This window comes from Melozone crissalis, unplaced genomic scaffold (genome assembly GCF_028551555.1).
Source record: "Melozone crissalis strain CALT ecotype California unplaced genomic scaffold, PUWL_Pcris_2 ptg000036l_1, whole genome shotgun sequence".
NCBI classification, from domain to species: Eukaryota; Metazoa; Chordata; class Aves; order Passeriformes; family Passerellidae; genus Melozone; species Melozone crissalis.
The window spans coordinates 20,311,991-20,339,598 of NW_026535814.1; the positions used below are offsets into that span (position 1 = coordinate 20,311,991).

General features: G+C 45.5%; 1 protein-coding gene across 1 annotated transcript in view; it reads right to left on the minus strand.

The window, feature by feature from the left end:
* Positions 1-27,608, minus strand: part of LOXHD1 (lipoxygenase homology PLAT domains 1) — a 152,712-nt gene that overhangs the window by 15,993 nt on the left and 109,111 nt on the right. Inside the window, exons 33-37 of the mRNA XM_054283407.1 lie at positions 24,067-24,252; positions 20,284-20,411; positions 16,262-16,379; positions 7,564-7,741; positions 2,114-2,299 (exon numbers count right to left, since the gene is read on the minus strand). Of these exons, the coding sequence (XP_054139382.1) occupies positions 2,114-2,299; positions 7,564-7,741; positions 16,262-16,379; positions 20,284-20,411; positions 24,067-24,252 (796 nt within the window). The remainder of the gene's footprint in view (positions 1-2,113; positions 2,300-7,563; positions 7,742-16,261; positions 16,380-20,283; positions 20,412-24,066; positions 24,253-27,608) is intronic.

Consider the following 27,608-nt stretch of genomic DNA (forward strand, 5'->3'; position numbering starts at 1 on the left):
AGCCCAGAGCAAATTTAAACTAATTGAGCCTATTCACTGCTTAGCCCAAGGCTAAACTCTGTTACCTCCCTTTGCCACCAAGCAGCTGCACACAGCCAGCAATTACCAACTTGTGTCAGCAGCATGATCAGTGGCACTCAGAGGGTGAGCTGTGATCACTTGTACAAGAAGGAAAAGGCAACAAACCTCTCCTGGATTAACAGGATTTGCTCGTCACGCAGCAGGCAGCAGACTCGTGGGAATCCCTGCCCAGCCTGTGTGGGTGCCAGTGGCTCCTGGAGGGCCTGGGCAAGACCTTGACTGAGAAAATTCACTGGAAATTATTTAAGGGACAAGAATGATATCCACTTCAGGAAACACCCTGAGCTATTCATCATGCAAAATTAAGAGGATTGTGACAGGATTACGCGTTCAGCCTGTCCCCTTCCTCAGGCAGCCAGGGATGCTGCTGATGTTGGAAAGAGCAGCTCAGACCCTTGATCTGATCCAGCTCCCACCTTCCTGCATCCCAGTCTGCCCATGTGCCTGAGCCATAAGGACCAGCTCTGCTCTGGTGAGTTTATTTCATCCTGTTAGCACAGCCAGTCACCAGGGAGCCACGATGCCACTTGGGGGAAAAGTTCTTTTAGCACACGTTTCAGCTGGTAATAGGTTTGAAAGCAAATCTGCCAGTCCATGTTGATTTCTTGGTGCTATCAGAAGCATGTCTGAACCAGTTCTGGAACAGCCAGAAAACCTGTTTATTGAGCTAAAACTCTCATTCAATAGTCCTTTCCATATCTACATCTAAACTGCAGATCTAAGGAATTAGTGTTTTGGCAAAGTAATCAGGTGAAAGCAGCTCCCTTACTGCATTCAGCACCAGCTATATAACATGATATTATGGAGTTTAATCAACTAAATTGTGCTGTGTTATGAGAGTGATAAATGTAAGCTCAGAGCTTGCAGTGTCTGGGAGTAAACAATCATGTTAGGTGGATGCATCTCCCATATTTCACTGCAGACAGAGGCTACCATTAGATGTGCTTTTTCTCCCCCTCAAAGACTTTCCAATGGGAAAGTCTAATCTAGAGGTAGCATCTTTTATTACTAGAGCATGACACGCAGCCTTCCCCATCTGCCACAGCTTGGAGTAGTTGAGAGGATGGTGGCCAGGTCACATCAATACTGGCATGAAACCTGTCCCAGCCATAAACCAGCTGCCTCAGTACAACCAGGTAATGACCAGGTGGTCCCTTTGCCATTCCTCCCCAGACTGTGATAAATATTGCTGCCAAACAGCTTTGTTAAGAGTGGCTCAGGTGTGAGCCTGTGTGAGCTGTGGGGCTTCACCTTTGGGCTGCAGCAAGGGCTGGCCCCCAGTGAGCAAGCAATTGCTAATGCAGTTTATTCTCTTTTGCATGAAGATGGGATGGGATGTCATACAGCAGTGTTAGTGATGCATTTGTTACAAGACACCACTTAGTGCCTGAATGACAACACAAATGACTGTGACAGTCCTACTGAGCTCTGCTCTGCAGTTTGTGACACCAGTCAGGGTGTCCAGCAGCAGGGGAGTGTCAGAACCTCTCTGAGCAGCATGCTGTGTGCTCACTGGCTGATGCAATGATCTTAATAAAGCCAGACACAGATCTTCATTTCTTTCTTCTGAGGCTCGCTGTGTTATGCCGGGCTGTGTTTCCCCACGTGTCAGTGTCAGGCTGAGAACATTAAATTGCTCTGGGAGCACCATGCTGGCCTCCTGTGTGAGAGGTGGAGATGGACTCAGTGTGTTGGGACAGCAGGCTGGGTGGCTTTGCTCTGGGGGAGGCATCCAGAGGTGGCTGTAAGCTCAGACTGAAGCTGGGGACCAGCTGCACCAGCAGCCAGGGAGAGAGTCACTGCATGAAGTTGTGTATCCAGACAGGGATACCAGGGACACCAGCTCCCTGGATCTGAGTAAAATCCTGGTAAAAATTAAAATTAAAGAATCAATATGTGGGTAAAATTATCCAGGTAATTTTTCCCAGCCTGAAGCAGAGCTGGGGACTCTGCCTTCAGCCTGTCCTGTGTCTGTGTGTTCCCTCAAGTGACAACATCCCGAGCTCTCCCACTGCCCCATCGCTGCCCTGACCTTTGTTGTCGTGCCAGATCCTCACTTTGCACAGGTCTCCCAGGCTCAGCATTTCAGAGAAGCTGAATTCATCCATCTGGTTCCTCTCGAACTTGTTGGACTTGTTGGACTCCTTCAGAGGCAGGGTGCCGCTGTCCCCGTACTCCCCAAAGAGGATCAAGGACACGTTGGCGTCGGTGCCTGCTCCTGGAAGGAGAGAGCAGAGAAAAATGCCATTATTAAAAATGGCCAGGGTTACCCTGCCACCCTGGGCTGGCTCCCAGCCCCAGCTGCACGGGGAGACAGCAAAGGCAGGCTGGAAGAGGCTGCAGGGGTGCTCATGTTTCTCTGGGCACCGCCAAGACATTTCGGTGGATTTGTGCAGGATCCTGCAGGGAGGACAATCAGCTCTTCCAGTCCATCCCACAAATACAGCTGGATGCTTTGCCCTGGCACTTGAGGTGCATGACTGTGGTGGTGGCAGTGCAGTGGGAAGCAGAAATTTGAAGGACTGCCCATCACAGCACTCTGCAGGGGATGTCAGGTAGTGACTCCCATTATTCCAAAGTAGCTGGGGAAGTAAAGTGACTTACCCAGCAGAATCCAGCAATCTGCTGAGGAGTGTTAAAGAACATACTTTATAACTTTCCTAGCCACAAAGTGGTGTCCTGGGCTTCCCACTGAAGCACAGTCCCTTTTCAGCACTCAGTCATTCCCTCCTGCAGTCCCACAGCCTTCTCCAAGCAATTGTGGCACTCAGGATCCTTCAGCTGGGGTCTGTCTCCTCCTGCTCTCGCTGTGTTTGATGGTACAGGGATTTCAGTGCTACTTACACATCATCAACCCAGCCACTGTGGCATCTCATGGCCCACTTCACAACAGATCCTCCTTCTATATTGCTCTTTCTCAAAGTATTGACCATGCAGCGATCAATGAAAAAAGTCCCAGTTTCTCATGCAACAGTTTGCCCTACCACTTTCCACCTTCTTCTTGTGTATATGCTAGGAAATTAAAAAATTTCCAAGATGATCTTTATTACTCGATATTGAGTGTCATTTGTCCTCTACTGTCCATATTTTGCCAAAGAAAACAGCCATGCTGTTCTCCTGAATTTTGGGAAGTCCAAGACCAAATGACCTGCAGTGAGCTTACATTTTAGCTGCAAGTGTTACATTTTCACCTGGCGCTATTTATAGTTCCACCAAAACGATTGCATTTTAATTTTGGCACTGTAATACAAAAGCAGATTCACGGAGAGAAATAAGATTACACATGGGCAGACAGTCATTGCTGCGTCAGAACCAGGGCCCTTAAATTTTGGAAAACCAGACCATCAAGCTCAAATCTGCCTTACAAAGAAACTCAGCATCTGCTGCCCTCGTTTGGATAGCCCAGCTTTGAAAGTCTAACCTCCTGCCAGGCCCTTTCTTGCACAAGAGTATCACATATCCACTTTGAGCTAGTATTTCCCACAGCTCCATTTAAACACAGTGCAGAGACAAAGTTAGGGGGACTGTAAACTTCTGGAGAAAGGCCCTACTTCCACAGGATTATGACTTGAATACAGAAGTTAGGAAGAAATCATGACTGTTCTTATGGAAGGGCTGGAAAAAAAATTGCTAGAAGAAAAAGAGGAGAAAAAGAGTCCTATAGGGGAAAGGCAAAGCAACATGTGTCCATGCGAGAAGCTGCCCGTGTTAAATTTGGGCTAATTTTCAACAGTTCCCTGGGAAGGGTTTAAGTAGGAAGAGAAACCATCAGGGATCCAGGCAGTTCATCTGGCAGTACTTTTTATGACCCCAGAGTTTGCTGAGGTGAGGAAAAAAGCAAACTGAAGTCCCTTTCCTTGCAAGGAGCAGGCTCCTAATTAATGCCAGGTCTCAAAAAGCACAGAGCCAACTGTTTCTTAGCAAAACCGTCCCTGCAGGAAGAAGCTTATGAAGGTCTCATGCTGTGACATATCCCTCACAAGCAATTAGCAGGAGATGGGAAAGTAAAAAACAGAAATGGTAAATCAATGTACTTTTCACTTATTTGGGTCACTGATATTTTTGTTGTTGTTGTTGTTGCTGTCAGTTCCAGGAAAACTGCCAGGCACATTTAGGAACTATAAAAAGCCTGACAAATGAAGAGATGGAGGTACTGTGGTTGCACCAGCCCAAACTGGTGATGAGTGCAATAGCTCATGGATTGATTCTGGGATCTGCACAACTGAGCTGGACTTCATCATCAACACCCTAAACAGTGGCAGAGTGTTTCCTCAGCAGGTTTCCAGCCAAGGGTAGATTTGTGTGAGTGAGTGACATGCTGAAGGCCAGAATTCCAGCCCAGATGGACCTTGAGAAACTTGAGGGGTGGGCAAGCAGAAATCCCATGGAATCCAGCAAGGAGAAGTGCCAACTCCTCTGTATAGGTTGGAATAAACCTTTCATGTGCTGGGAAGCTGAAGGCGTCCCAAAATTTGCAGCCGTGCCTTTCATATTCCGATTGGATCCGAGCTAGCAGGAGGTTTCCAGAGCTCAGTGCAATTCAAAGCATTGAATTTGAATTCCTGGGTTGTGTCAAGACGCTGAGAAGAGCGTGGAGGGTGGATACCAAGAGGAACAAGAGCTGGGACACGCCAATGAGAGGAGAAGCCCTGAGGGGAGCTGGGGCAGTGCACAAGGGCCCCAGTGCAGGCACAGGGGTCACAATGACAGGGCCATGCACTGTGCCACATCATTCCCCAAAACACCAAAGCCACAGGCTGCTGAGGAGGCTCAGGCTGGAAATGAGGAAAAAACAAATTTCTCAGGAATATGGTGCAGGTCTGGGTGCAGATGCCTGAGGAGGTGCTGGCATCATGACTGGTCCTGGAGTTGTCCAGTGTTTGGCTGGGCAACACTCCTTTGAGCAGGAAAATGGGTGAAATAACCTCTAGAGGACCCTTTAAACAGAAATCCATATGATTATACAATTCCTTATGATTATATGAGCAGATGCTTCATTTTTAAACAAACTCTGGGCTTGAGTCACAGCCTTCTGAGGCCAAAGAATGTCTTTCTTTTTACACGGAAAAAACCTATATAAGGCACTATGAGCTGACACCAACTGTCCTAAATTATGTAATTTGTAGGTTGGAACTGAGTTGACAACATCCTAATTAATCTTATAACAGCTTGGAAAATGAGAAAGCAGTATTTATTCACTCTCCATCTTTATTGCATTAACATGTATATGATGCCTGCAGAGAGAAAGTAAAAATTAACCAGCTAAAGGACATTTTTGTGCCTCAGAAAGAGCCATCAGGTGGTCTGCCTCTATTGCATCTATGGCCATGGGTCCTGCCACAAAAGAAGAAAATCAGATTGTGCTTTACATCTGAGATCAAGACCTTGGTTTTAACCAAAGATTTCCCATCTGCCTTGGGAGGTGTATGCCCTGACAACCTCCTCTTATCTATGTGCAGCCTGAGAGTCACCTGAGGTACTGCTGGTGGTGGTGGAAAAAAGGTGATTTGAGCTTTTCAGGAGCAGAGCTGTTCCCTCTGCAAATTCTGTAGGTTAAATCTTCACTGGAGCAGAGTGACTTTGTGAAAGACAAACTGTAACTTAAAGATTTCCTTGAAACATGGAAAATGTAAAACAACGATATTGTTAAACGTGTGTGTGGTGGAGAGGAAATAGCTTATGCTTTCTAGTTTGCTGCAGAATCTTCTTTGTGGGACTCATTTTCCCTAACTTTATCCATCTAACCTAATTTAATAGTGAAATCTTTGTCTGAATCTGATGAAGAAAAACTCAAGAGTCAGAGACCCTCAGGAGAGTTATCCAGACCACTGGTGAAGACTTCTCTCCCAGATGAATTGACCAGAGACAGTCTAGACTAGGAAGAACTAAAACCAGAAAATATTTCAGAGAGTGGCAAATAGGTGAGATTATTTTGCCTGTTTTTTTTTTTTTTCCTTCCTTTCAGTGACTCTTATGAGCTGGAAAGTTGAAAGTCACTGCAAAGAAAAACTTTATACCCAGAAATAAGCACATTTGACTCCAGCCCTTGTGCAGTATTGCTGCTCCTCGACAATGTCAGCGTGGCAGGAGATGATACAACATGTTTAAACATCACCAAGGATAAAATGTCTTTCTTCCTGAGTTGGTCCAACCAGGAGTAACTGTGGAATACATAATGATCAAAAGGGGGAGATGGTTCATGACTTGCACCTGCTTTAGATAAGCTGGATGAAGTTCAGCATTGTGTCAGTGAGCTGTGTGATCTAATCACAAACAGACTCCCTGAAACCTCTGTGTAATCTGCTCTTTCCTACTGGTTGTCACTGTTCATAATGAAATAAAATGTTTCTTCATTAATACCTGTCATCCTTCATTCAATGGGAAGGGCAGATCTGTCTGCTGCTGCTGTCATTTTCTGTTCTCCCCTCACTTCTATTTCCATCACCTTTGTGAGTTAGGGCTGGTTTTCACAAAAAAGGTCACAGAAAGATTTACTATTATATTAGATGGATGGCCAGATACATAAACAAATCTTCCTCTCTCTCTCTCTTTTGTTTTTTGTATTTCACTACATGTTTTTCAGACAAGCAACCAGCAGAGAAGATAGATAAGAAGTGGTGAGGTGGCACGAAGATGCTCTGCCAGAAAAATTTTGATATTCCTCAATCAAACCTTAAAAGCTGCATAAATTACTGCTGATAAAACCAGAGGGAAGGAAAAAAAAAAGAAGCAACAAAGGGATAAAGAAAAGATCTTTAGAGGTCAGCAGTTGGTTATGTGCACTGGTGTGACAGAATCTCACTTGAGGAAGACACCTTGGAAACAAGTCAATGTCTGGCTTGCCCCATCTTGGCACTATTCACTTTGTATGTGGCAGCAGATTTCATCCAGCAGCCTGACAAAATTTCCCATGAAAAGAGGCGGTGATCCCAGGAAATTACATTGAAACCCCACTTCTTGGCTCTGGAAGCTCTTTCTGTGTACTCTGTTCCACCTCTTCTATCTGGTGTGCATTTAGAAAAGTTTTTTTTCACAGCCTGAGATAAATGGTCTCAAAACACTTTGGAAAGGTGCGTGAATTATTGCTGCCTGCTTTAGGCAAGGCAGACAGTGCTGACTGAAAACCTGAAGCACACCAGCTCTGACCCTACATGGATGGACCTGACCAAAAAAGAAAAATGTGGCTGCTGACCTCTGCAGCTTGGTCTGGTCATAGTTTCTGTTAGGGTGTCTTCGGAGGAATCAAAGAGCAGTCAGACCTGGGCCTTGTGTCTAAATATGTTATTCCCAGAGCTCAGATGAGAATGAGTCTCTTAGACACTGCCACAGTGAACAGCCAGCTAAAATGGTTCTATTCCAGCTAAACTATGTTTTTTCAAATGTAATTTCAAATGAAGCAGATGGGTTTGCTTTTTTTTCCTTTCATTGTTAAAAAACAAACTTCACACTAGAAAATTAATAAAATACCCAGCAAGGACCAACCTCCAATGTCACTGGTTTTAACCTCAAGAGTGTACGTGGTGTCCTCCATCATCTGCTCATCGTTTATGACAGCTGGCATCTCACACACCAGGCTTCCCGTGGCATTTTTCAGCTTGGACAGCCAATCCCCATAGGTAAATGTGGCCACTTCTTGGTTAGTAAGGTTCTTTAGGGTGATCTGTTTGGAGACAAAATGGGGGAAAAAAAACCTTACCATTTGAATGAGGGCAAATGTTAAACTCATAAAGTGAATGATGTGGTAGGACATGGGGAGAGCTTGGCCATAGCTCCAAAGCCCACACTGAACTCTTCTGGGATAAATGGAGCTCTCTCCTATGGACAGTATTTGCTGTGTTGGTTTGTCCTGAGAAATGGTCTTCACAGTATTGTAATGCTTTTTCAACCATGTGTCAAAGCGAAGGGAGAAATTTGGACCTGTGACCAAATGGACAAAGCCCATCTCTAAGAGGGTCAGACCTCTCCTGACCCTCCAGATTCCCAGATCCCACCTAAACTGGCTCACCTCCTGTGAGCCAGCATGGAATTCAGAGAAGGAACACGGTTATTAAAAACTTCACTACCTCTCCTGGAAGCACTCAGCATCTCTCTTTTGCCTGTCTCCTTTCCGTGAACAAGCAGAATTCATTGTAGAGAGACGCAAGCCCAAACAAGTTAAAACAAGGCACAAGATAAAATTAGGCCAGCAAAAACTTAATATTTCACACACTTCTCCCTCTGGGAAAAGGTGACAGAACAAACAGTATGCAACAGATATTAGTCACACTATCTAACGTGTCGTGGAAGCAGCTCAGATGCTGTGGTGATAAGAACAGAATGGGAATGAATTCAGAGCAGCTCAACAAGTTATTCCAACAAATGCCTAATAAAATACCCACCTTTATGTCTCTTGTTGTGTGTGGGCTCAGTGGAGCATCAGTCAAGTGGGAGGAAAGCATTACACCTGCCTGGAGCAAAAACCTAGCAGCAAGCTCTGACTGAACTGGGGGAGCTGAAGGGAAGGTAGGGGACCGTGGTGTAAATTGCCATTTGTGTCACCGTCTAACAGCAACAGAGGCTGTACCTGTGTGTAGCAGAGCATCAGCAAACACTGCCTCTGCAAAGGCCATGGAAACGTGAGCCCAGAAGTGCCAGGGAAGTGTGGCACAGCATCAGGGAGGAGTGAAGCAGGAGTGGTGGGAGATGTCACATTGGAAAGGATGCCTGGAGGTGCACAGCTCCAGCCCTGCTCCAAGTGTGCCTGCATGCCGGGCAAAGCCCTGTCCAGCGGAGCTGTGAAAATCCTCAAGGGTGCATGTGACCATGTTCACAGGGGTTTTCAGGTGAGGGAAGAGACGAGAGTGTTGACTCCATGTTCAGAAGGCTTGATTTATTATTTTATGATATATATTACATTAAAACTATACTAAAAAGAATAGAAGGAAAAGTTTCATCTCAGAAGGCTGGCTAAGCTAAGAATAGAAAGGAATGAATAACAAAGGTCTGTGTCTCGGACAGAGAGTCCAAGCTAACTGGGCTGGGATTGGCCATTAATTAGAAACATCCAACATGGACCAATCACAGATGCACCTGTTGCATTCCACAGCTGCAGATAACCATTGTTTACGTTTTGTTGCTGAAGCCTCTCAGCTTCTCAGGAGGAAAAATCCCGAGAAAGGATTTTTAATGAAAAGATGTCTGTGACAGGTGCAGATTCCCCAGACACTCTGAGTCCTCATCCCAGGGTGCACCACCCTCATTGGGAAGATTTTATTCTTTGTGTCTGACCAAGGTTTTCCTCAGTGCAGCTCATGTCCATTGCCTCGTGACTTTCTGCTATCCACCTCTGAGGAGAGTGTGGATCAGTGGTTTCTGAAACCTCCTTTCAGGCAGCAGAAGACTGTGACTAGATTCCCCCTCAGCCTTTTCTTGTCATGGCTTACAAACTCCATTTTCCTCAGCCTTTCCTAGTGTGCCACATGCTTCTTGTAGCCCCGTGACCACCTCAGTGCCCTTCCACTGTGCCTCATATATCAGCCTAAGGAAAAAAAACCTCAGTAAAACTTAGCTTGAGATAAAATGTCCTCAAATTCTGTCTTCAAACTCCAGGTGTCCCAGTCCATGGCCTTCTATTGACCCCAACCAAGCCTTGCTGGAGTCTTCAGCAATTCAAAAGACGAATACTGCTCCAGGTTATAAAAAAGTTATTTTAAAGAGGGCAGTAGCTACACTGGAGATGATCAGTGGGCCATGCTGTTTGTGCATTGAATGGTTCTGTGGGTAGGACACTCATCTGGGGTTTTCAATCTGCCTGATGCTAAAGAGGGATCTGTAACACAGCACCTTCACCCCCTGTCACAGGGGCACAGGACATTTTAGGCTGTAGAAGATGTCCCACTTTTCTAAAAAGCTGCTTATTCATAGCCAGTGACACTATTACTTTGTGGTCAAAAAAACTGTTCTGTGAGTCAAGAGATATTGAATCAGACCCTTGCTTTGAACCAAGCAGAAATCAGGTGTCCCCCAGCCTAGCTGGTGGCCTTTCTGCTGGGGCACACAAGTGTCCTCTCTCAAGGATGTGTGAATGATGCCTGCATCCTCTTAGGAATCCAACCCAGAAAGTTTTCTTTGCAAAATTGAACTGTGAGCAATGTGAGGTTGACTGAAAATCTATTTTCCCTGTTTATGAAAATCTGTGGTCTATTTTCCCCCCACCACAGGGGATAAACTCCATGCTGGCAGAGGTTCAGCCAGCAGTACCCCTGCCCTGCTTGGGAATGACAGTGACACTGTTACAGCAAAATGTCCTGAGCAAATCTTGCAGGGAATTGTCAGGGAAGCAGTGGGGATAGAAGCAGATTAGAGTTGTCAGCTGGAGAGCACTCACAGGCATAGAGGTCAGGCCTCTCACCAATACCCAGCCCATGCTGAGCACTCCAGATGCTGTCTGAGAAAAAAAATGTCTGGCTACTAAAGCTGCTGGAGCAAAATGCCAGCTTTTCCCATTCTCAGCCCCTCACCCAGGATGTCTGATTGCATCTGTATGCATTTTACTGTGAGGACAGAAAGAGAGACCTGCCCTGGTATCCTGTTCTGGAGTGGTGCTATGGGAGGAGCAGACAGGGGAAAGAAATTTATTTTATAAATGTTTTTTGCCCGAGGGATGTCAGCCCAGAAATCCAACTCTGTCCTGAGCTGATCCCCCAGCAGAGGAGGGGATCCTGCCCCTGTGCCCCTGGGCTCAGGTGAGAGCCCACCTGCAGAGCTGCCCCAGCCCTGGCTCCAGCAGCACAAGGAGCTGGAGCTGCTGCAGCCAGTGCAGAGGAGGCCACGGAGCTGCTGCCAGGGCTGGAGCCCCTCTGCTCTGGAGCCAGCCTGGCACAGCTGGGGCTGCTCAGCTGCACCAGAGAAGCTCCAGGGACACCTCAGAGCCCCTGCCAGGGCCTGCAGGGGCTCCAGGAGAGCTGCACAGCCCCTGGGGACAAGGCAGGCAGGGACAGCAGCCAGGCAATGGTTCCCACTGCCAGAGGGCAGGCACAGATTTTGGCAGATTGGGAATTAGGAATTGCTGGCTGGGAGGGTGGGCAGGCCCTGGCCCAGGGTGCCCAGAGCAGCTGTGGCTGCCCCTGGATCCCTGGCAGTGCCCCAGGCCAGGCTGGATGGGGCTTGGAGCAGCCTGGGACAGTGGGAGGTGTCCCTGCACATGGCAGGGGATGGAACGAGATGATTTTTAAATGTTGTTTCCAAACCATTCTGTGATTTTGTGGTCACAGCAAGGGACACAGAAGCAGCAGCAGGGGCAGGCTGACCTCTGTGTCACAATGTGGGTACATGGGCTCTCACTTACCCAGCATGGACCCACTAAATGTTGGTCATCCAGCCCAAGCACATCGTGTGGTGGGACCTGGGTATCCCCAGGGAAGCCCCAGGTCCCACCTTAACTGGGGGCAGGTAAGGAATTATTGAGGCCTCGCCCCCTCTCTCAGGTCTGCCTGTCTCATGACTACAGAGGGCCCCTGAGCAGTTTGTTGGAAGGGATGAAAGCTGAATGTGGCCTTTTTCAGTGACTAAAATAGCAGAAAATTAATCCCATCCTGCAAGGAGATGTTTGTGGGTGTTCCACACACAGAGGATGATGCAGGATTTTGGTTTCAGTCATGAGGGTCAAGCAAGTCATCTCAGTGAGCTGAGCTGAGACTATATTTAATTTCTGCCTGTTCCTCTCAGTAAAACCAGCTCCTGCTTGGCAATGAGACCACTACTTTGCACTGCACCCAAGCTATTTTTTAGGATACCTAGAACTTGCTGTGGGCATCCAGTGTGCTTTTCAGCTCAAACTTCCTTGCTAATTATGCAAGGAGCCTAACTGGGCTGTAGAACACCAATAAGCCATGGAAAGAAAGTGGCAGAAGCGTGTATGAATAACACATTGATAATTTGCTTTGTAGCTGAGCAAATACAGTAGTTGACAGGAACATTAAACCAACAATTTGAAATTAATTGCCCACTGTCTCCGGCAACAGAAAGGCTTGACATGTCCGATTATTTGATTTACCCCTACCCAGCCTTTTTCCAGATGCCATGTAAAACATGCTCCACAGAGTCTCCCACTCCTGGAAATACACAGCTCCTGGAATTCACCTTTAAAGGCTCAAACACAGGATTTCATGCTTTTGTTGCATGTCATTATTCTTCACTCAAACCTAGGAAATTCTGACTGTAAAACAAAAAGACTTCTCTCTTTTGCAAAGAATAAAAGTCAGCTCCAGCTATATAATTCTCAATTCTCAATAATAACTCTCAAATTCTCCTAATCTCCTTTATACAAAGGAGAAAGGACTGAATAAAGACCGAGTCCCACATGCAGGATTATTTGTGACGTTTGAATGCAATGCAATTAGTGCTTCATTAAGGCAGCTTCTTATCTGTCTGGCTTTGACAGCACAAAGTAACATTAAAATTCTGAGGGAAGCAACTCTGCAGAATTCAACAGTCTCATAATTCCTGCTATTTCACTGAGCTTTCATCCTTACTTGTTTCTAGCTTTTCAACTTCAAAGCTAAGGCACTGGACAGCAGGTGAAATCATCACAGGGACTGAGGAAGCAGCTATCCCAGGAAGAGTTTTCCAAAGTATGCATTTAGATAAGTTTCCTAATTAGAGTGAAAAATTTTTAATGTTGATGGTGGTGAGGCCCTGGCCCAGGGTGCCCAGAGCAGCTGTGGCTGCCCCTGGATCCCTGGAGTGTCCCAGGCCAGGCTGGATGGGGCTTGGAGCAGCCTGGGACAGTGGGAGGTGTCCTTGCCCATGGCATAGGGTGGAATGAGATGAATTTTATTGTCCCCTCCAACCCAAACCATTCTGGAATTCTATGATTTTGTTCCCTGGTTTTTCAGAAACACACAGCAGTGTCATGGCAGCTTGGTGTGGAGGAAGATGAGATTCAGCATCAGATCAGTGGAAAAAATCCCCACTCTGTGTCTCTCCAGCAGTGGTGTGATCAGGAAGCATTGCTCAGCTTTGGAGAACATTCACCATGCCTGTTTGGGCATAGTAATGATCAATATTGTTCATTTTGTTGCAAAACATCACTAATCAAATTTTGTTCCCTGTAGAGGTTTAGGTACTAGCATTTAAAACATATTGCTACTTGTGGTAGCAAGTTTGAATTTGCAGCACCAGGTTCATTAGTTCGCTGAGATTCTGAATGAAATTTTAGTGTATTTTTATGTAGACAGAAAAAAAAATATGACTACTTGCCTGCTTGTAAATTGAATCTTTTGGCTGTGTACAGAATCATTGATAATTCATGCATTTTAATTGGTATTTATGCATTTCTATATCTGCTGAACTAAAAGCAGTATAAATTATGGCTAGCAACAGTTTACCAAAAGACCAAAGAGAATTAAAAAGATCATTTATTGTTAGTTTAATAGAACAAGAAAACTGAGAATATCGTGTAGATAAATGGAGCAACAAATGGTTAATTACGGGGTTGATGGCTTAATCTAGCTTCTCATTTCACTGTGCTAGTTAGCACTAACTGTGAACCATCTGTCTGAGAGTTTAGCACTACCCCCACAAGTATTTCATTATGCAGTCTTAATATGCACTTTTGACAGAAATGGAAATGGGCTCCGATCAGTTTTCATGTCACACCAGGCTACGTAAGTTTTTAAGGCTGGAATACAAATCAGAGAACAAAAATCCTTCCTCCCCTCTTCCAGAATGCTTCTGTAAGCCACCCTCTGCCTGGGAATGCAAATGCTGTGTTTACCTTTGCAGGGAAGGTGGGAAAGAAAACCAATAAATACAGTTATCTACGTAACACTGGAGTTAAAAAATCCTCTGTGATGTGCTTATCTAAAAAAAAAATTAGGAACTATAGGCATCATTTCCATAAGCTTATAAAATCATATAATTATAAAAGATGGTTTGTGTTGGAAGGAACCTTAAGGACTTTCCAGTTCAACCTCTTGCCACAGGCAGGGACAGCTTCCACTATCCCAGGGTGCTCCCAGCCCCATCCAGCCTGGCCTCGGACACTTCCAGGGATCCAGGGGCAGCCACAGCTGTGCCAGGGCCTCAATACCCTCACAGCCAAGAGTTTCTTTCTCAAGTCTAACCTAAATCTCTCCTCTTTTAGTGTAAAACCCTGGTCCCTCATTCTGTCACTATCTGCCCATGTAAAAAATTGCTCTTCCTCGTTTTCACAAGCCCTCTTTTAAGTCTGTCTCAAGACCTGTTCTTGTTGCATGGGTCCCCCTGTGGCTTCTGCAGAGCTGGAAGGTGGCTGTAGGTCTGCTGGATGGGTCCAAATGAGAGTCCTCTGTGCCCAATTCCCTGGGAAACCTTTGCTTTTGGTAGCAGGCTGAGGGTTTGGAATGCCTGGACAGACAAGGCAGCAGGAAGGTGGGAGGCACACCTAAAGATGCAGCAACCCCTTGCCTTTGTGCTGCTGCTGATTCATGGCTGCAAGACCTGGAATGCCTCTGGATGAACAAGCTTTATTTGATTTCATTTTATACGAATAAGATTTGTAAAACTCAGGGGAAAGCATGTGAGAAATTACAAAGGGAGTTTGACCAAGACATCTGAATCAAATCAGACAACAGATTGAGTTATTCCTTAGGCACAGAGGGAAACTCTGCATCTGTGGCATCAGTTCTAAAGATATATGCTGGAGGCCTAATCCTTTGAGAAGCTGCAGAAGCATCATCATAAAATCATGGAATGTTAAGGGTTGGAAGGGACTTTAAAACTCATCCAGCCCCACCCTCTGCTGGGGACATCTTCCACTATTCCAGATGGCTCCAAGCTCTGTCCAACCTGGCATTGGACAATTCTAGGGATGGGGCAGCCACAATCTCTCTGGGCAACGTGTGCCAGTATTTTGCCACACTCACTCAGTAAAAATTTATTTCTAATGTCCAGCCTGAATTCCTCCTCTTTTGGTTCCTCTCCTTCCCCAGCTGCTGAGAAAAAAATTAAAAGTAGAAATGTTGAAGTAGAAATGGTACTGCAGCACAGAAATTCTTCTGAGAGTGAAGAGAAGTCCATCACTTCACTGAAATCTGGTGGCTGTGTAGGGTCAGTGTTTAGAAACACATTATCTATGTGAAAAAGACTGCAGTAAATTAGTCAAAAAAGGATAAAAGGACCCAATTAAAAAATCATGCAGTGTTTCCTCTGACCGTGGTTAAGCTAATAGGTCCTAAACTGTTCTCATGAAAAGGTCAAGATACAGAAACCCAGCAGGATGTCATCTCCAGCAAAAGCATGGTAAGGAAAATGGCAGAGATGTGTTTCTCCATTAATGACATCTGATGGTCTGCAATCAGCACATCATTCCCCCTCTGTCTTACAAATTTTGCTATAGGGACCCACAACAAGCAAACTACTTCTGGCTGCCCAGAAAGAGGTGATCTTTACAAGGAGCTGATGGTTTGACAGCAAAGATAAAGGCAAGCACTGTACTTTTTTTTTGAGGTAGGACATCAGGGAGAAAGTACCGTCAATTTGCATGCTGCATTCAAAATGCACGATAAAAAGGACACCTCATTTGTATGGACAAGAAAAGAAATAAATGTGTGTGCTAGAGAAGGAGGAAAGATGAGATGATCCAGCGGAATGGATGGATTATTTGGAAATGTCCCACCCAGCCCAGGGTGTCTCTGTCTGGCAAACACCCACCCTCCCAAGGATTCAGGTTCCCACATGGCAGAGATCTGCAGGGGCTGAGGGTACAACCCAGGGACCAGAAAACACTGCAGGAGTCCTGGTGACAAACCAAGGCTCATGCAGAGGAGAGTGAGCAGAATCTGTGGTGAAACCATAGAATCATTTATGCTGGAAAAGATGTCCAATATGATCACGTCCACCCATTAACCCAGCACCACAGTGATCATTGTAAAACCATAGCCCACAGATGTGCCACACCCACAAGCCTTTTGAACACTTCCAGACATGATGATTCCACCACAAGAAAAGCCCCAAAGCACAGATTTTCCTTCTGCTCCCTTTTTTTGTGACTCAATTCCTGCCAGGATAAACCGGCAGAAAAACCGTGAGACACCAAACAGAAAAAAAATGTAGAAAAGTAATGAAAATGGGTCCCTTGGTGCCTTTCTCCTCTTTGCCAGGGGCTGAGAGGCTCCAGGAGAGGCAGGCTGTGAGCGACCTGTGATGCCAGGAGCATTACCCTTTCCATGAACCAGTGCGGGCGCGTCCCCTTCCCGTCTGTCCGGATCCTCATCTTCCTGAGGGGCGCGATGTCGGCGATCTCCATGATGAAACTGTCCTCCTGGCCCCGCTCAAACCTGCAGGGATTGCAACAACAGGGAGGTTTTCCTGCTGCTTTACAGCCTCTCCACACTTCTGTCCTGTGCCACAGCCCTGGCCGTGCCAACAGCCTCAAATCAAAAGTTTATGAATGTTCTTTATTGGACTTGAGCTTTCCTGCGTTGCAATCACCAGCTACTCTGCTGTTGGCAAGACACCTCCGTGCAGATTTGACAGGGATTCCTCCTTCCCTGGAAAACACAGCCCACCTGGAGCTGCTCCAGGCAGCCTGTGGCATACATTACTGTTCTGTTTGTAGCAGGAACAATAGCGGCTCACAGTCAGGCTTCTGAACATCGCCTCCCTCCTGGCAGCTGCCCACTTGCCTGTCCTTGGCCGGTTCCAGCTAGAAGGCAAAATAATTTTGCCTCGTCTCCTTCCCCTTGAGGCTCAGCACAAAACTTTGTGTTTTGTGGAGAGAGGCAGTCGCTGCAGCTCAGCTGAATGTGGCACCGGGATTGGAGCCCGGCGCCCAAGTTTAGTAAGCACAGGCAAATTGTGTTAGAGTGGAGACAAAGCCAGCCTGATGGAATTGGGGGATTTGGATTTGCAGACTGTCTCTGCCTCTGGTAAGAAACAGGGTGGGCTTGTGTAAGCTTGCGTGAAAGACCTTCCCCAGTGTGTGGCTGCTGTACAGGCACAGGGATGTGCAGGAGCTGCTCATCCATAGCAATCAGCAGGAAGCAGGAGAAGGGAAAAAACAGCTAACATGTGCTTCCCAAAGAAGATTACATTGGCTAGGACTGCACCTTCCCTCCCTCCTGGCATCACTGGTGTTGATGGAAAGCCTTGCTTCAGTGGAAGTGCTGCCTCAGGCTCAATATTGCTCTGTTCTGAACAAGTGTATCTTCCTGTTTGCTCCCTCAGATACCTGGGGACCTGCTGTGGTCTTGGAACTGGAAATCTAATCCTTGCTAAGGAGAATGGCAGCCAAATCCAGGAGGTCTACCAAGAATGTGGTGACCACTCTGCTGCTGAGGATTCTCCTTCATGCAAACTTCTCCTTGTGGGGGAATTTCCTGAGTGTGCTGGGAGGTTTGGGAAGAGCCCTGCAAACTGTGGGCACTGCCACAACAGAAACAATCCATAACGATGATATCTCATTCCTGGCAATGCACACAGCCTCCCATAGCTGTGCAGTGCCAGAATGTGGAGAAAAAACCTCCAATTTTCTTTACCAACCTCTGTTCAGATTACTCCCTGCAGGATGAATGTGATTATACTCACACCATTATCTGAGCATGCATAGCTGCAGATGTTAGTAATAGGGGTTGGCTCGAGCCTCTCAGTTTGCATCCAGGCATTGCTTCCTCTGCACTCCCAGAGGCATTTGGACAGGGCATTTTGGTCCCAGTCCATTTCTAGTTATTAAGGGTTATGTTTGCTCTTTGAAAAACTCCTTTTTCTTCTTATTTGTCTTTCTTGTGGTACCGGATACTGAGGCAGCCTGTCTCACTGTGAGAAATAGAATGTACTTTTGTCCCTGGACTGGATTGATTTCCACATCTATTTAACAAAAAGGTGTGACCCTTCCAGTCTGAATTGTCCTGTGATCGTATGATCAGTTTTTATTACAATCACTATTACCTACAAAGCTTCATAGAAATCTCTCACTCTGAGGCTTTACAGGCTGAGCAGCTCTAAGCTAAAATGTCTGCTAGCAAAATAAAACATCCTTTATCTTCAGCAAATGCCCTGTTTGAAGTTTCTAACACTGATACCCATCTGCTTCTTCCAAGAGGAAAGTACTAGAGGGAAGTGATTGCCAAAGTGACAAACTGGGTGACCCACATGCTCTTTGCTATCCCTAATTTGTATGAAGATGAACATAAACCTGAAAAAAAAAATAAAATTGAGAAGGGAAGAAGTAGCCAGACAAGCTGACTACTATTCCCTTTTCAGGACACTGAACCATTTATCTACAGGATTTCATTAAGCTTTCCTACCCATGCCTGCCCTTATAAATATTTCCATTGCCCAGGGGTCTTGGCAATAAGTGTAATGTAGCAAAAATTGCCTTAAATCTGTGGCAGGTTAGACAGACGGCTCTTGGTAATACACTAAGCTGCTGTGAGTGAATTGGCACTGGATGGCCCCAATAAAGATGAAGAGCCTTTTACCATTGGGTTGCAGCAGCTCTCCCCCATCCCCTGCTCTGCTGGTGCAAGGGCTGGAGAGATTTCCATGTGGAAAGGAGCCAGGAGAGCCTGTGCTGTTAACAGCTGGATGAAGACTGGTGGCAGTGGCGCGGAAGCAGGCAGGATATGAATTTGGGGACACGAATGTCCTCTGCAGAGGGTGCTAATGAGATGACAAGAGCTCTGTACAGCTGGAGGTGTGATGCAGAGATGTGCCAGCAGAATAGCACAGCATCCTGGGGATATTAACATAATAAGAGTTGTGCCTTACACTTCCTTTTCTTTACACAGCCCCAGTGATTTTTCAACACCTTTCACAGCTCCTCTACTGTCAGATGATAACCCAAGCAACTAATAACACAGAGACTTTTCTATTCTCCTGCATTGCATTTTCATACTTTTATATCAGAGATTGTCCATCCCACACGTGTAGACAGATGGGATGTGCTTTTAGAGGCCCCAAGTTTAGGGGTACGGCTTGCCCCAGATGCAGCAAACTTGCATCCATGCTCCCGAGGGGCTGGAGATGTCTTGATCCCCTTTTGAGATTTTTGCTTGACACACCCAGGTATGAAATCTGCTTAATTTCTGACTCCAGACATCAGTGGTCCATTTTCCAGCCTACCAGGACTGAGAGTTAGGGTTAAATGAGTGGAAGACAGGCCAGTTTGGGCTTGCCCAGGGTGTTGTAAGAGGGGTGCCATTGAAGGGCACACTTGCTGGTAAGCCAGGGGCATTGCCCCACATGTTGGATGTTCCTCAGTAGTGGGGAGCAGCAAGCCCCAAGAGCTGTGGTTTCCTGCATGACTCAGCTGTGTTTCTCACAGATATTTTAGTCAACAGCACCTCTGCTGCATTTTTTTCCACAACAGACAAGGCTCGTGCTTGTCACTAACTAGACACGTGAAGCTCTCAGTCTTAGCTATGTTTGTCCAGACACCCACTCTGCTACAACAGCTTCAAGTGAAACATTCCCTGAGCAAACACCTCTGTGCAAGGTGCGCCTTATCCTCTCAGTTATCCACCATTCCCTCAGCAAGCTGAGCTCAAACTGTGTGGCCAAAAGCTTCCACCCTTTGATGCTCTGCAGATGCCTTGCTGAATAAGATCACAGCTAATCTATTAATTAAATTTAAGCATGATGCCACTGAAAGACAGTTCATTCTTGAGCATGCCAAAGCTTTCTGTACTAGGGAAGGTGCTAGGAAGGAACAAATAAGCATTGGGAAGTGGATGATTGGTGGCGTGTGTGGGTTTTTTGGCTTATGGAAGTGCTGGCATCAGGCTAGGGTTATAGTGTTTGTTAGCTGTTTTTGCTGAAAAAAACATGAGGTTCGTCATTTTTAGTAAAATCAGGGCATTCGTAGCAGTGTTCTCTGCCACCACCCATCCATTTCCCAGTGCAATCCTGGGCAGTGTTCACAGTTCTTCTTGGGGACAATGCAGGACTTCATACTTTTGTTCAAGATGCTTATCTCTAAAGCCACTGAGGAACAGGTTAAACAAAACTTGCACAAATAACAAAGGGTGTTTTCCCTGGCTATACAGTGCTCTCTTTTCCTTTGCTTTGCTAAAAATCTGACAGAAATACTTACAAGGGGCCCGAGTCTGAATCTATAATGTCAGTGGGAGTAAATGTTTGTGTTGCAGTGGGAGCATGATCAAAGCTCTGAGTGCTTCTTGACTCAACACTAAAATCTGCCATCACTCCACTTCTAACCAACAAAAATGACAGCTACTGTACCTGTCCCCATTTTTTTCCAGCAGCAGCTCCTCAGTGTTCCCATTGGACCCGAAGACAGTCATGAAGATATTGGCATCGGTGCCGCCGCCTTCGATGTCTCCGGTCACAACCGTGACTTCGTAGAGGATCTGGGGAGGGTTGGAAGCAATCAAAAATTTAAACAGCTGTCCTTAACCCAAGCCAAACAAGGCTGATGCCTCAGGTTTCACTTTTTTTATATTTTTCAGATTCTGTGCTGCTTTAGTGTGTGAGTCTAAACTTCATATTAGGGGACGGTGAGATCTGTTCACAGAGCAGGGAGACAAAACAATTCCTTCTCTAGCTGGGCACCTAGGACAAATGATCCAAATTTCAGGCCCAAGAGCATAAACAACATGGACTGAAGAGATAAAAACAAGAAGGATGGGACTTCATAACCTAAAGCTGTAATTGGACAATTAACTCCAATGTGCAAATAGAGCAGAACTTATAAAAGTGAGAGACCTCATGACTGGTTGTGCATTTTGTGACCATTTTGGTTCATCTTGGGTGTAGCTCTTGTACTCTCCAAAGTGTATCCATTGAGGCCTCCTAATAAATCCCCACTTTATTCTGTAGCGCTGTCTAGTCTCTGTTCTAGGTCAGCCTTCACAAGGCAGCAGGCTTTCCTGGGGATCTGCTTCATTGACAGAAAAGGTTCCAACACAGCTTCTTGGTTCTGATCCACACCATTGTTTTCAGAGGCAAAGTTAGGCATCAAAACACTACAGAAAACTTACCTGTTCTACAGATTTTCTCAGTCTTGAAAGAGACACATTTATTGTGACAACATCTGAATTTCAGAATCACTGGATGGATTGGGTTGAAAGGGACATTTAAAGCTCATCCTGTTCTACCTTCTGCCATGGGCAGGGACACGTTCCACTATCCCAGGCTGATCCAAGCCCTGCCCAACCTGGCCTGGGACAATTTCAGGGATGCAGGGGCAGCCACAGCTCCTCTGGGCACCCTGGGCCAGGGCCTCATCGCCCTCAGTGTAAAAAAATTCTTCCTTTTATCTAATCCAAGTCAACCTTCCCTCAGTTTAAACCTGTTATCCCTTGTCCTGTTGCAACACCAGTGATGAAGATCTCTTAAGCTGCTTCTTCAGACCAGCCACAACCATCACATCAATAGCTGGATCTCCAACCCTCTGCTACCAAGTGTCTCTGCCTGGTCACCTCCAGCACTCCAGCTCTGTACTGCACCAAATTCTTGCTAATTTTAAAAAAGAATTTCCCAGGAAAACAATTGTTCCTTTTTCTTGGCTGCAAAATGTTTCCTCCAAAACGTCGGTGTTTATCTGGGCAATGTTTATTCCAGGATCACTAATAGTTTGGAGGTTTATACATCAGAACACTCCTTGTGGTATAAAGATTCAGCTGTCCTGCTCTCCAAGGGAACACTCACTGCTGCATCAGCTGCAGAGTCCTCCCAGAACTTGTGTGCACTGAAGGCATGCCAGCTAGTGAAAAGATGTTTTCTACAGTTTTCACCTTACTAGCCTAATTTTGTTCTATTCTCCTGATGTGGGAACAATAAGACTCTGAATAAACATGTCAAAAATGTGCAAATCCCAGTGGCCATCAGGGGTTTTAAGACTTCTAGACCACTTAGATGCTTCCAAGGTCATAGCTATGGTACCAAGGCTTCTTTAAGACGTGGAGGAATATCAAGCAACACCTCACAGAAACATATTTTAAATAGTGCCCTGCTAGCCTAGTTTTATTGGCCTGAATTTTGGCTGCCACATAAATAAACAGTGCAAAGGAATACTATGATATAAAAAATATTTTTCACATTTGTTTGAACCTGAGTAACCTGTTGATCACATATTTATCCACACGTATTTTAAATCTTAGCAATGCATCCTATTTTTTTACAGGAAGGAGGAAAACTCTTTTACCACTGCATTGAAGGCTTCTAATGGCTGTGGTGGACATTGAGTAATTTCTCCAACTATGGGAAAACAAATACTCAATTTAAAGCAGAAAGAGGGAATATCAAGCCAAGAAGAAAATTAAGTTGAAATGAGTACGCAGGGCTGTACAAAAGCCAAGCAGGAAAAAAAAAATTAGAAAAGTATTAATCTTCCCAATGATGCTAAACATATCAGTTGTCTTTGAACTCTAAAATGCCTGTAAGACTCAGTTTCTAACTACAGCTATTAACGAGAGAACAGTCCCAAATTCCCTCAACTAGGAGACTGATCAGAAAGTCAAATGCTCACTTCTGTTTTCATGTCGCAAGCATCTGCCCAGATTTCCTTCAAGTCTCCCATCAAGTTTCTGGCCCAACATCACAGGGAAAAAAAATTGTTGCTAGATGTGTCTATTTTTGGTGTGTTTATGAAAATAAATATTCAGGATTGTGCTGTTAAAGGAAGACTGAACATAAGTCTTCATTAAGATCCACTTCAATCTATGGGCAAGCCATCAGCTCACCAACAGGGGCTTGGAAACCTCATCCAGGAGGTTAAATGACAGATGGGGCATTTTTTATGAGATTGGTTTTAACCTTGGTATTAAGGAAGGTTTTAATAACCTCTTAGGTCAATTCCACTACTGAAATCTGCATTGATTTGGTGAATCCTTCACAAATGCTGAAAAAGTTATCAATTTTTTGCATGTCTGGGGAACAAGAAAGATTTCAGGAGAATATCTTTAGCTTGGGGATCAAGAGCAGCATAAAGAAAAAATAATGTACTGTGAAAGTGTAACCTGATTGTAAATAGAAGCACATCTGTAGAGATTTTAAATTGCCACACAGGTATTTAAACACAGTGTTATTGTCACATTCATCCAGACTCTTATTTCTGCTACAAATCTTACATCCAAAATCAGCATAGCTCAGCTTTGCAATTTGTACTTGTTTGAAATACGGCGTACCAGATATTACTTCAAAATTCATATATTTGAATGAAAAAAGATAGAATTTTATGAATTTTATTCACTGATTCAACTTTCGTTAGTTATTCTCACCAAAAATCAGGCCTACAAATGTTTTCACGTTTCAACAACTTCCATTAATTATTTATTTCCCTATCTCCTGTTAGAAAATTTGGTACGTAGCCACATCATGGAGGGATTAAAACATTAGGATATTTGCCCTGCTCTAATCTGATGAGTTACAAGTAATCCTTCACCTTGCAGCTGCTCCCACTCCAGGGGTACCAGGTGACCCAGTGGGTGACAAGATGAGGACAGGCTGCTGAGCTGTGCCCCACCTGCTCTGCCCTCCCACTCTGCCATGGCTGCATTCACCAAGCCTCACTAAACAGGGCCCTAAACAGTTGTGGTCCTAAACCAAACATAAAGATTTTGCTAATAAAATAACATAGGGAAGGAAAAGGGGAAAGGGGAAGGGGGAAGGGGGAAGGGGGAAAGGGGAAGGGGGAAGGGGAGGGGAGTTCCGGGAAGGGAAGTTCCGGGAAGGGAAGTTCCGGGAAGTTCTGGGAAGGGAAGGGAAGTTCTGGGAAGGGAAGTTCTGGGAAGTTCTGGGAAGTTCTGGGAAGTTCTGGGAAGTTCTGGGAAGGGAAGGGAAGGGAAGGGAAGGGAAGGATAGGAAAGGAAAGGAAAGGAAAGGAAAGGAAAGGAAAGGAAAGGAAAGGAAAGGAAAGGAAAGGAAAGGAAAGGAAAGGAAAGGAAAGGAAAGGCAAGGCTCAAGCCACTTACAAAAGTCAAAGCATGAGAGCTGCTGGCACATGAGCTATGCCAGCAGAGCTCCCTGCAGCAGCCAAAGGCACAGAGGGAGCCTGGTGCCTACCTTGATGCCAATGTTAACACATTCTGCATCCAGGATGTTGAGGATCCGTGAGGTGAGCCCGTCCCCTTTGTCTCTGGCCAGCCAGCACTTGCAGACAAAGTTGTACATGACACCTTTGGTGGGCACGACGATGGTGAGCTCTTCCATCATCCAGCAGCTCTCGGGGGTAGCACCATCATGCCCCACCTGTGAGGGACAGAGAGAAAACTCCTCCTGGGAAAGGGGATTTCTCTGGGAGGGGGTGATTCACCTGGAAATGAGGGACTCGGAGGCTGTGTACACCATCACAGCAAACCATTCCTCATGGGAATGGAGGGAAATGGTGCCATTGCCATGGGCAAGGGAGCTCAGGCCATCAACTGCTGTACATGAGGGAAGGCCAGTCTCAGAAAAAAGGCAAGGAAGACTGGACTGACCTACATGGAAACATGTCCAGCCTCTTGTCACTCTGCTCCTGTGCCATTGACTCTATAGGCTCATTTTCACTTGGCAGCAGACACACTTCTCCACCTTTACAAGCCTTTCCACTTCTGTCACTACACTTGGAAGCGATTATTCAAAGCTTTATAGCCAAGAGGAAAGATGCTCAGCAAACACCCACGTGTATTATTACAAGCACTTCCCTCACAAATCCACATATAAGTGAACTGAATGTATGAGGCTGTTTCTCTGCTTCCCATCCCCTTACACTGCAAAAGCTCTGTCTTTGTACAGGAGACAACAGATGGAGCTTACATCTGTGGCTGGTTGATTTTCAAGGACCACCTCCTCCAGCCTCAAGAATGATCTGTCCTGGAGACCAGGAAGGCACATAAGGGTGGCCACAAGCATGCATGGATTAGCAAGGAGCTCCTGAAAAAAATTAAGTGGAAAGAGGAAGAATACTAGAGGTGGCAGCGGGGGCAGATATCCTGCAGAAATACAGAGACAGTGCAGGAATGAGTTAATGATGAAATCCAGAGCCCACCTGGAACTGAATCAGCCAAAACCCAGGGTTCCTGCAGGTATATCAGCAGCAAAACAATGTTGACAGTGTAAATCTCTCCAAGAACCTACATGTGTCTCTCTTAAGGAAGGTGGGGAATTCAACCTGGGGCAGGCTTGGAAGGAAAATTATGTATCCAAGTTAATGTATCAACCTTGGTCCGTCATTCCAATGAGCTATCTGTCCGTAAAAGACCTAACTGCACTTAATTATTTTCAGAGAAAGTGTTGTTTCTGTCATTTCCAGGAAAATGAGGTCCTTAATCCAAATACCTCATTGGTTTTTGTTTTTAAATTATTAGGATATTTAGGGAGGCTCAGAAAGCAATTTTTAATAACAGATTCATCTAGGGTGATATATCTGTGGTATCTATTTTTTTTTCCCAAAAACAAGTGATCTTTTCTGTCTGACGGTCTCAGCCATCACTGCTATTAGGAGTATTATTGCTGTACTAATGTCTGTGCAGCTGCAGAAAATTAGAGCTAACCACTAGGGAAATTCAACTCTACAATGGTTGCATTAATCCTCGGATTCTTGGGGTGTGAGGTGAATGGGAATATAACATTTGCCTTCCCATTCCCTCCCTGCCAGCTTGGCTGAGCATCTCCAAGCCCAAAGTCAGTGTCTTAGTGCAGTTCTGCTGCAGGATGGCATGGGTGAGGTAGTGGGGAGAGTTCAGGGCCATTGTTCTGCAGTGACAAAGCGGCTGGAGGGAAAATCCTAATGAGCCTAATAAAATTAGCTGGTCTTTTGGGTTCATTGCACACCCCCACCTGCTCACATCATAGAATCATTGAGGACTTGAAAGCCCATCTCATTCTAACCCTGCTGCCATGGGCAGGGACACCTTCCACTATCCAGGCTGCTCCAAGCCCCATCCAGCCTGGCCTTGGACACTTTCATGATGGGATATCCATCTTTGCACAGTTTCCCTGTGAAAAGTTTCTTTCCAAGACCTTGCTAGCTGCCACATCTTCACAGCAAACTTTAACTTCTTTGGTATCAGTGACAGCCAGAAGGAAACAACCTGTGCATCCAGCTGCCTTGGAGAACCTGTGCACTAACAGCTTTCCAAAGACCTCAAGAACAATGTAAATTTTGTGACAAATTCCATCTGTGTCAGCCAAGACTTCCCTGTGGCTGGACTTCAGGAGCAGAGCACCAGGATTTGAGTTTCAATTCCAGGCAGATCTTCAGACAGACCATGCCAATGGAGTGAATAAGCCCAAGCCATGGCCACACCAGCAGCATAGCCTGGATGTGCATACCAATATCACAGCAAGTGGCTTGGGCTGAGATGTTTGAGCTAAATTAGAGTGACAGAATTTCAAAGGCAGGTGGATCCTTACTTGGGCTGTTTGAAAACCTTCATACCTTGTTCCTCCTGTCCTTCTGGGGGAGGAGGGACTGCACTTCACTGAGACTGAGATTCACAGTGTATACTGGGCAGCTCAGGATCACATAGAAACTGAGCACAGTGGCAGAGGGAAAATCTGAGAGAATATTTGTGGAAAGAATGTTCAGAGAATACTAGAGAGACCTGAAGGTCAGGTCCCTAGTCCCTGAAGGACTGGACTTGCATTTGCAACATTTCAGTGTCCTTGATCTTCCTCTGTGTTCATGGTGGGGAGAGGCTTTGAACCAGAAGACGTTTGTGAAAACAAACCAATGCAGGACTCTCCTAGACTTATATATGTCTCCCTGCAGCAACAACAGTCTAGAAACAGAGATACTTTCATTCATGTGGAGAAGAAATACTCAAAATTACTTTGAAAACACAGTATAAAGTGTCTACACCGAATAACTTGTGTTATTTGTTTTCATGTCAGAGTGTCTATTAAAGTCCACCAGTAGTAAATATTATATCTGTAGGGAGGAGGGACTGCACTTCACTGAGACTGGGGGGGGGGACTGCACTTCACTGAGACTGAGATTCACAGTGTATACTGGGCAGCTCAGGATCACATAGAAACTGAGCACAGTGGCAGAGGGAAAATCTGAGAGAATATTTGTGGAAAGAATGTTCAGAGAATACTAGAGAGACCTGAAGGTCAGGTCCCTAGTCCCTGAAGGACTGGACTTGCATTTGCAACATTTCAGTGTCCTTGATCTTCCTCTGTGTTCATGGTGGGGAGAGGCTTTGAACCAGAAGACGTTTGTGAAAACAAACCAATGCAGGACTCTCCTAGACTTATATATGTCTCCCTGCAGCAACAACAGTCTAGAAACAGAGATACTTTCATTCATGTGGAGAAGAAATACTCAAAATTACTTTGAAAACACAGTATAAAGTGTCTACACCGAATAACTTGTGTTATTTGTTTTCATGTCAGAGTGTCTATTAAAGTCCACCAGTAGTAAATATTATATCTGTAGGCTTACAAGACAGGAATAAATGTGGCCCTTTCAAATTACTTCATGTTCCACTGTTTCTGCTCTCAGTGGAGTGCATTTGTAGCAGGTGCATAATACCAAACCAGGAGTAGAATCACACTGCAAATCTCACCGCCCTGCTAAATGTACAGTCTGCTGCCTGGGTTGTACAGAGGGCTCCTGG